Source organism: Sturnira hondurensis, unplaced genomic scaffold (assembly GCF_014824575.4).
Source record: "Sturnira hondurensis isolate 20B ecotype Veracruz unplaced genomic scaffold, ASM1482457v3 Scaffold0002039, whole genome shotgun sequence".
Lineage (NCBI taxonomy): Eukaryota > Metazoa > Chordata > Mammalia > Chiroptera > Phyllostomidae > Sturnira > Sturnira hondurensis.
This window is the reverse complement of record NW_028074670.1, coordinates 3054632-3064850: the sequence shown is the minus strand read 5'-3', so window position 1 is coordinate 3064850 and position 10219 is coordinate 3054632. Positions and strand designations below refer to the sequence as shown.

The window sequence follows — 10219 nt, the reverse complement described above, 5'->3', positions numbered from 1 at the left end:
TCACATGGCTACTTTCAGGCTAGCAAAACTGGCAAGAGGAAGCTGTTTCACAAGAGGAATGACAGCAAGGCAGGACCAGAGAGGTATCGAGGGAGAAGCCCGAGGCCTGAACCATCTCTGTAAGAGTCCACACACTTGGCTATCCACTTTTCAATGAATGCCTCCAGAGACAGGGAACTCACCACCTCCCTCAAAGTAGCTCCTTTCATTTTAATTAGGAATTTTATTCATTTGTTCAAAGTATAATGATTGAGCACTTACTGCTTTGTATCAGGCACTGCTGGGAATGCAATGGTAAATGCAACAGATGGATTCTCCCATTTTCTTAGTGTGAGAGATGGACAATAAACAAAGAAATAAATATATAACATGTTTGGTGGAGGTGGATTCTATAGAGAAAAATGGAACAAGGTAAAGTTTTTAGGGGTGTCCAACTTGCACCTCCCAGGCCACAGACGGCCCAGGATGGCTGTGAATGTGGCCCAACACAAAATCGTAAATTTACTTAAAACACTGAGATTTGTGTGTGTGTGATTCTGTGTCACAGTGTATTTAATGTGTAGCCCAGGGCAACTCTTCTTCTTCCAGTGAGGCCCAGAGAGGCCAAAAGTTTGGACCCTGATGGTTTAGAGAACGACAGGGCTGCTGCTCTCTATCAGGCAACTGTGGAGGGGGCTCGCTGAGGAGAGGACACTTAGGCAGCTTTCTAAATGAAACAAGGCGCCCCAGGTGAGTGTCTAGGCTGAGCGGGGCCTGCTGCATGAGAATCTGAGCAAGGGCGATTGCCCTAAAGCAGGAGGCGATGACTTCCTTTGTTCAAATGAAAAATGGACAGAACCCCTTCTAATCATACAGCCGCAAATCTCGCTGCCACTTGAGAGTTGAGCACAGCAAGTGTGTCTCCCTGTCAGGTCTCCCGGTCTTTGTAGGGTTTGTGGTCAAGCCATCTCATTACATTTCTATTTCTCCGCTGACTCCAGCTTGCTTTGGCATTTACAGAGTTAAGCATCCTTCCTCACATTGTCAGCATTCTACTTACATCCATTCAAATCCCTGGGCGGGTGTCAAATTGCACTGGCTCAAAGGTTGGAGTCCCACGGCAAATCTCCAAAGGTCCCCCCCATCCCCAGGCTGACAGTGAAAAATCCCTTGCATCCCCCTTATTAGCTCTACATTTTCCAGAGCATCCTTCTCAACAAAGAAGACGGAAGTGTTAATGGGGTTGAGTGGTTCAGCTTTCTCTATACCTTCTGTGAACAGTACACAGAGTCTGTTCTAAGTAGCAGGCTGAGACGTCATCAGACATCAGTGATACCCAAGTCATCAGTGAACACAAGGCATGAGCATGTGCTTGTTGACGGACTTGGAGTCATTCACTTGCTACACCACATTTGTAACTTCAGATTCTCATCGCCTGTCCATCTTCCATATTCAGAACACAGCCAGACACTTTGGGGGCATTCAATAAATGTTTACTGAATAAGTATATGTGTATTATGGAAGACATTTAGGAAAAATTCCCAAGTGGGACCTGAGTCCCTGGCAGCACTCAGTTATGATTTTCCATCTCATGTTGTTCCAGTTATGTGTTGCTACATTTCAAAACACCCCAAAGCTTAGTGACTTAAAACAATTATAACATTTATTTCGCCCATGTATCTGCAAATTGTCCAGGGACAGCTTGTGTCTGCTCCACTCAGCATAAACTGGGGCAATTTGAAGCTTCCAAGACTCACCTGCTTGCATGTTTAGCAGCTGATGCTGGTTGTAGGCTCAGCCCTCAGGTGAGGCTGTGTCTGGAACGGCTACACGTGGCTTCTCCTTGTGGGTGATTGTTTTCCACAGGGTGTGGAGGTGTCGGAGAGAGTTAGGCCCACCTAACTTATCCACCTACCCTCATACATCAAAACACATAACTTCCATCACATTTTACTCACTAGAAGAAAGTCACGAGGGAAAGTCCGTATTCAATAAGTCGGGGGAGAAGTGTCCAAGAACGTTTTGAAACCGCTCCCCATGGGGCTGGATGAGACTAATAATTTGATCATTGTTCTTTCTGTTATTATTGAGTTATAATTGACTTGTACCATCATGTTAGTTTCAGGTGTACAGCATAATGATTCAGTGTTTGTCTATGTTGAGAAATGGTCACCACAATAAGCCTAGTGCACATGCATCACCAGACATGGTTACAAAGTTTATTTTTTCGGTGACCATTGTTCTTAAGCCACAACTGCTAAAGAGGCTTCCTGCTTTCTTAGAGATGGGCCACACGCTGCACTAAGCAAGGGACAAAAATGTCTGCAAGTCTACTGAAAGTTCCTTTGGGAATCCTGCATGCTTGTTAGGCCCGACATGTGTGCCTCCACAGCTGTGTCTAGAAGAGAGAGAGTCCTTTGCTTCCCAAACAAAAGGAAGCTGCAGTTGGAGTTCGCCGCGGGTCCGAATTAGAACAACCGAATATTGCCACACTCAGGCGAAAAGTGGCACCCAGGAGGGTAACACCTAAACCATGGGTGGCGTGGCAAAGAGGCAGTGTCTCTGGGTGTCTGGATAGTTTCCCGCTCAAGTCTGGCAGGCTTTTCAATAGTATATGACAGAAACCGCTCCAAGTCCATCCGCCCTGCCGCTTTCACTCCTGGATGCGTAGCTTGACTATATGTCCCAGCATCTCTTGCAATTAGGTGAGACCATGTGACTGAGTCCTGGCCTAAGAAATGAGGGCAGAAATAATGGAGACTACTTGCAAGCCTGAAGCATGAACCCTCTAGTGCAGCCCTCTGTCTTGTCCTCTTTTCCCATCCACCAGAGGGCAAACATGGATTCCTAGGACTTAGAGGAGGGCAGAGTGACACGAGAGAAAGAGCCTGGGTGCCCGAGTCACGACATGGAGGAGATCTGCGTGACCAGAAACACTGATGTATTATGTTGCTGTATGAATAGGAAATACTCTTGTATTGAATTATATCACCTTGGGGACTGTTTATTACAACAGTTTGCCTACCCGGACTGTGAAGTTGGATTATTTGTCAGGGAATATTCATTCCCTTCCCTCTCCCACCATGGGTGGAATATCCTCCCCTACTCCATCAATGATGGGTTTGGCCAATGGGATGCTAACAGACACGCAGTGACATGGCATGCTTTTATACCCACTTCAAACCTTCTACACTCTTTTGTGCTACAGCCTTCTTGCTGTTTTGCCATCCCCTGCCTGAGAAGAACAAGCTCCATCTAGATCCTGGTCCAGAGGATGAGATGCCTGAGAAGCAGACGTGGCTCCAACCAGCAGCTGGCAGCCACGCCCAGCCTAGCCCAAGCCAGCAGCAGATGAATGAGCAAGAGTCAATGATGATTGTTTTAAGCCAAGTTTTGTGGTAGTTTGTTACAGAGCATGGCGTGGCAATCGTTGACTGATAAACTTAACAAAGTGTGACTGTGGGTTTCTAACAGGCTGCCATCGTAAGCTTCCACCTGTGCCTGTTCTTTACCTTATTTAAGCTTTATTTTACACAGAAAGAAACTGAGGTGCAGAAAGACCCCTGCCCAAGGTCACTCCTTGGCAAACACATATGCCTAAATTTATTTCCTTCTCCAAATATACTGAGGGAATGTGAGGAAGCAGAAAAATCAGGAAGGTATCAGACAGAATTTAGGATGTGTCCTCTTTTAAAATAAGAGGTTGGCAATTCTCTTCCACACTTGAATAAAGGAAAGTTCAGGGCAAATAAAAAACAATAACCAGCTTCATCCCTTGGTTGTTAATTTATTGACATTAGTATCTAAAGATGTTGCACGAGCTGAAAATACAACTTTTCTAAGAAAGGTCTGTATAATTACCTGTGTGGTAACTTGGGACGTGGCCCCTCCACAACCTCAGAGAACAGATGGCTGACTGGTCAGTAGCCATAAGGAACCAGGGCAACAGTCTGTATCCACATGTCCCAGCCCTCTCAAGGCCCCTGTGTCTCAAGGCTCCTTGTTCATCACAACAGTGTAGAATTTTCACACACTACTCCCTCCCTAACCCTATAAGTAGCACCAAGGCTGGAGGCGGGGTGCAGTTTTGCTGGCTCCCATCCATGCCATCAGTGAGTAACGAAAGTCATGTCCACATCTGCTGGTACTCCCGGTGTTTTTTCCCAAATAACACTAGTATAAGTGCAGCTCTCCCATTTGGAGCTCCTGCGTTACACTGCGTTTTACCACTACTATAACGGGTTAATAAGAAAAACAAGAACATTTGTAGGGCTATCTTCAAGGTTAACTTCAAGAAGGAAAACAGCACCCTCAGACATAGTGTTCCTAGGAGCCCTGAGAAGGAACACCAGGAGCGAGCCCTCTCGGACAACCTGCTCCCCACGGTGTTTGCAGCAAGCATTTAAGGAGCACACGCCCAGACCTCTGCAGGAGCTGCCCAGCTCAGGGAAGGAAGACGTGGAGAAGAAAGACAACCGTGGAGAAGACAACCGGCCTCCAACCTGAGCAAAGAGCAGTGTAAGATTATGCATGTCTCGGCCCCCTCCCTCCACACCCCCACCCATCCCAAGTCTCTTCATCTCTAGGACCTACTGCTCAGATTCTTTGTGCCTGACCACGCTAGAGCTCAGTCACCGGGAAGAGAGAAAAAGGGCAGAGGGGGCTTGTGGTGGGGCAAAGGCACGTTGCTGCACAAGAGTGGGGTGGGGTGGGTGTCTCCTGCGAGCAGGACCTGCTGCAGAGCGCTTGTGCACGACCCCCCACCCACAGCTACACACACACACACACACACACACACACACTCCCCCCCACCCCCCGCAAGCCCCCCACGCTCTTTCTGCGGGTGAGCAGCAAATTCCCGGAGAGGACAGTGCAGCCCCAAAAGAAAACCGAGGGCCCAGCGACCACTCCGGCGGTGCCTGCGGCCTCCAAAACAAAGGCACGGGGCCTTGGGGGGGGGACTGGGCAAGAACCTCCAAGAGCAAAAGCCGGGGGCACCGGAAGAGCCGCGCCCAGCCCAGCAGGCAGCCCGCGGAGGCCGGGGCGGGAAGCGAGCAGCCCGCGCAGCGCCAGCCCCGACTGCGGGCACCGCCCCTGCTGCGGCGAACGAGGGGCGGGGCGGGGCGCGGCGTATATAAGGCGAGGGCTCGGCGCCGCTCTTTTGTCTCTTGCTGCAGCATCGCGAGCAGGATCCGGTACTTCGGTTCGGCGGCCTAGGTGAGCGCGGCGCGGGGCGGCGGACTCCTCTGGGTGGGGCCGGAGCGGGCTCCGGGCGGGTGCGCCCTGGTGGCCCAGGCGCGCTTCCCTGATGAGACTCCCGACCGGCTGACCACGCCCTGGGGCGGCGGTGGGGGTGCGGGATGCGCCGGGATCCTCGGCCTCTGGGCTGCCAGCGATCCGCTCCTTGGGGAAGCGCGAAGGGGAACGCTGCCCCCAGCTCCCGGCCAACCTCTTTGCATTACCCACTAGGATTGTTTTAAGAAAATGGCAGACAAACCGGACATGGGGGAAATCGCCAGCTTCGATAAAGCCAAGCTGAAGAAGACGGAGACGCAGGAGAAGAACACCCTGCCAACCAAAGAGAGTAAGTGATCCCCCGCCTCTGGGTCCGCGGGCTGCAGCCCAACCCCCACCCCGTGGATACCTCGTCTTAGAGCAGCCCCAGGTCTCCTTTCTGTTACACAAAGCGCCTGTCGCCCCAGCTCCAAGCCTCTTTCCTAATCCCAGACCTCGTGGGTCTTTTCGCCCACACCAGATTTGGAAGGCCCTCGGTTTGGGGGGAGGCGTTTTGCAAGGTACCTCAACCCCCAGTGCGCACTCTCTGCTCCCCACAGCCATTGAACAGGAGAAGCAGAGTGAAATTTCTTAAGAACCTGGAGGATTCCCCACCCCCGGCATCTTTGGGACCCCAGTCGTGATGTGGAGAAAAATCTACCTGCAAAATGGACACGAGCGACGAACTGCACTGTGAACCCAGACATTCCGCGCCCATGCCATCGGCCGTGGGTCTCTGAGGGGACCCCTCCCCATTCGAACTGCCAAATTTTCCGGTTTGCCCTGGGATATTGTAGAAAACTATTTGTATGATTAATAAAAATAAAACACGCCTCGTGGCATGGCTGGTGTGGTCTGAGTCTTCGTCGGGGGTGCGTGGGCAGCGCCGCTGCAGCAAAGCCCCGGGGGCGGAAGTTCCTGCCTCGGGGGAGGGGATCACAGATGACTGATTCGGCGGGACCATTTTTAGTTTTTGCTTTACCTGCTTCTCCATAAGATTTAATGAGCATTACCTGTGTCGCCTTTGCAACTAATGCAATCCATGTAAGATTTAACTCCACTTCATCATTCATAGAAGCCGTCTGGGACGTGCGGTTCAGAAGCGCAGGGATTGTTTTTGATAGGCTTTTACAGTCCCACAGTTTCCCTCAGGCCTCCTCAAAGCTGACTCACACTAGAGAGAACAGTTTATTAGTCTAAGGAGAGGGGGGAGAGACAATCTGGAATGCGAGGTCACAGCGTCTCCAAGAGGCTTTCCGTGGGAGCTTAAAAGAGGATGGATGCCTTAGAACAAAAAGGCGGGATCGGGGGAACAAGAACAGGCACATTAGAACTAGAGTAACCAACATCAGAGAGGGGCTGTCAGGGGGAGCCTAGCTTTTCAGCTTAGCTCGGAACCTTCTGCAAAAGGGCTAGCCATTAGAGGAAGCGCAGGCTGAGCCACGTCCTGTGCCGTGATCTGCAGGAAGGATGGAAATGAGGGAGGGTCGGCCCCAGCAGTACTGCCACACAGGGTCACATCCTCTGGAACCGAAGGGCAGAGGAGTGGCCAGCCCAAAGGCGCCTTGCTGAGGGGCAGGGGTGTGCTTGGGGCTACAGAGCATAATGGAACAGTACAATCAGGCTTCTGTCCTGGGGTGGACTTTTTTTTTTAAGGAGGGAGGAACGTTACTTAGTGATTTGTCACACATTTTTGTCTGACCATAAGAGGCTGGACGCTGGGTGAAGGTAATTCAAATGAGATGCACTCTGAAATCAGTGGGTGAGACAAGCAGCCACTGCAGACCAGAGTCTGGGGATGCCCAGGCTGCAGGAGCCACCGCCTGTTTTGCATAAAGGGCTAACTTGACAGACACCTGCGTGCTTTGGAGGGTGAGTGGTGGGACCAGGGAGGAGAAAAGAGGAAGGGAAATGCATTAGGATGCCACCGAGGGAGAGGCACTAACCTTTCCTGAGTGTCTGCTATTGGCCAGGCACTGTGCTAGGAGCTTTAATTCTCAAACTATTAAGGCTGTACAGCTATTATCCCATTTTATAGATGGGGAAACAGATTCAAAGAGACAGGATTTGCTAAAGTCACACAGCCAGTGAGTAGTGAAGCCAGAATTGGGGCCAAGGGTATGCTTTCAGGGATCATATAGTCCAGTGTTTGGGATATCTGTTGTGTCAAATCTTTTACGAAGATTCACCACTTACGAATATTTGTAATTGACCTTGTTGGGGATCTGTTGTTGGGAAGGTAGAGAAAAGGAAACAAGAAATCACTACTGCCTTTGAGCAGCTGGTAAGAAGAGCTTTGGAACAAGATAAAGCTGGGGAGAGAGGCTTGTAATAGGGTGAAATAGTCAGTCCCTCCGACTCCACCTTGCTCAAGCCCACCCAGTTTCCACAACATGTTGGTCAGCAGTTTCTGCTCAGTCCAACACGCAGCTACTCTCATCGTTTAAGGAATCTAACCTGTAGCCTAGGAATCACTGAAACAACCTCCTGGCTCAAAACTACTTCCCCGAGGAGATAAGAAAGGTATGTACAAAAATCATGACTGTTTGTCCAAAGATTTACAGGAGCCTAGTGACAGGGACCATGACAACCGGGATGTGTGGACCAAAAGCAAAGAAATTTAACCATTATCCCTCAGACCCTTGCTGCTGTCCAAATGTCTTCGGTCATGCATCACCTGATCTCAAACCCCCGCTGTTTCCCCTTCCTCTGCCATAAAAGAAGCCTGAGTTCTGTACCTTCTCATGATAGGCCTTCAGGACTTGAGTCCATCTACCACTTTCTTGGCTTGCTGGCTTTCCTAACAAAGTCCGCTTTCCTTGCCCCAACTCCTGTCACTGGACCTAGTGGCTGTTGTGCAGCCAGCAGTTGGAGCTTTCACTGACTACACAGGCTAAGCGTGCTGGGGTCAGGGAGGGATCTGCTGGGGTCAGGGAGGGATCTGCTGGGGTCAGGGAGGGATCAGGAAGCCACTCAAATTTTCAATGGGATGATTTTAAAAGATGGGCTGGGGTAGGGGGTGGTCACTGCTTGGAACAAAACCCCAAAGAATGTGACAAGGCTTTGGCAAGCTAACAATGTGCTGAAGTCCTCTCAGGAAGAACCAAAACCTGGAGTGGAGGTAGCAAGAAGGAGGGAGATGAGGTGTGAGAGAGCAGAAAATAGAAGGCAAATCTTGAAGTCCTTGAAACTCGTCCAAGGTTGGTTGCTGAGGGGTCCTTCTTCCCCCTCCATTCCAAATCCCTAGATGGCCCTCATGGTCCCTCGGTGTCCTCCCTGGGCACACTGCACCCAAGGCCACTTCTGGACTCAACCTCCCCTCCAGGATTCCATCTAGGATACAAATTCCAGGCCCTCTTTCCTCAGACCCCAGACACCTCAACCCCAAAGCGCTCACACCAGAGAGCAGCTGCAGAGCCCATCTCCTGGGATCCCTGGGACCCCCGAAAATTCTCACGACTTTCTCACTCCCTCCCCAGGAATTTCTCTCTATTCTGAGGTTGTGGGCGCTGATGAGAGCCTCGTTCTTCCCAGGAATTGAAGTTGTTCTGATTTTTCCCGATTTACCCTCCTCCACCCAGCACCCCCTTCTCCCTCAGGTCATCCCCACACCATTGTTCTTTTCCTTGGGTCATGCTTATAAATTCTTGGGCTACTCTATTCCCTATACTGTACTTTGCATCCCTGTGGCTATTCTGTAACTACAGATTTGTGCTTCTTAAGCCCCTCACCTCTTCACTCCACCACACTTCCCCTCCCACCTCGTAACCATCAAAATGTGTTCTCTATGATCATTCTCTCTGTTCTTGTTTGCTTAGTTTGTTTTTTAGGTTCAATTGTTGGTAGATACATATATTTGCCACTTATTCTTCATAGTTTTGATCTTTTTCTTAAGTACGTCCTTTTAACATTCTATACAATAATGGTTTGGTGATGAACTCCTTCAGTTGTTTCTTGTCTGGGGAGCTCTTTATCTGCCCTTTGATTCTAAATGATAGCTTTGCTGGGTAGAGCAATCTTGGCTGTAGGTCCCTGCTTTTCATGACTTCAAATATTTCTTGCCAATCCCTTCCAGCCTGCAAAGTTTCTTTCTCGAAATCTGACAGTCTTCTGGGAACTCCCCTGTAAGTAACTAACATCTTTTCTCTTGCTGCTTTGAAGATTCTCTCTTTATCTTTAACCTTTGGAATTTTAATTATGACGTGTCTTGGAGTAGAGCTAGATTCAAAAGGAGTGTGTTATCATTTCAGAAATCTTATCATGCCACATTGCTGTATAAGGTAAAGTTGGCCTTCCCCAACCCATCCCCGTGAGCTATGCCCACTTCTTGACATGATAAACCCCTAGAAGATAGGCCCAGAAAGCCAAGCACTGGCCAAGGGGGCCATCTTCCTAGGCCCCACCTGTGATGGATCACCTGAGGATCACATGAGAATCACAGCGAAGACAGCACCAGAACCTGGAACTGGAGCACAGAGAGCACTGAAGCAATCCAAGCCCACTCTTTTCCTCTCTCCCCCTAAGCATGTACCACGTGCTGCTCAATGCACTGGAAAAATGGACATAGGACATCTCAGGGAGCAGCACAAGGTCTAGAGCAGAAGGAGTACCCAACCTCTGTCCCCAACACTTCCCAAGTCCCCAGATGGCTCTCCCACCCTTCTCTTGGCCTCAGGAAAACACCTCCTCTCCTTTGACATACTAGAGGCTTCAGTTCCCAGCCTTCCCCCACCTTCTGTTTCCCCTGAATAGCAGAGCACTCCTGTGCTTCTCCTCTCCACCCTTACTTCACTCCTTACACCAGAGGTGCAGGGAGAACACTCACAGAGTACGCCACTTCAGGTCACCAGGTGTGTGCGTTTTCCACACCAAGCAATTGGCTGATTCTCCAGACACCAGCTGAGTGTCCCACAGTTCAGTTCTGTTCTGACACTACCCTGAGTTAGCACCAGATCCCACACGTTAA

General features: G+C 50.1%; 1 protein-coding gene across 1 annotated transcript; it reads left to right on the top strand.

Moving 5' to 3' along the window:
- Positions 1-5088: 5088 nt before the first annotated feature.
- Positions 5089-6095, top strand: TMSB10 (thymosin beta 10). Its single transcript, XM_037039566.1, has 3 exons — positions 5089-5196; positions 5449-5563; positions 5814-6095. Exons 2-3 carry the CDS (start codon positions 5464-5466, stop codon positions 5846-5848), a joined length of 135 nt encoding a protein of 44 aa, XP_036895461.1. The 5' UTR covers positions 5089-5196; positions 5449-5463; the 3' UTR covers positions 5849-6095.
- Positions 6096-10219: the final 4124 nt, after the last annotated feature.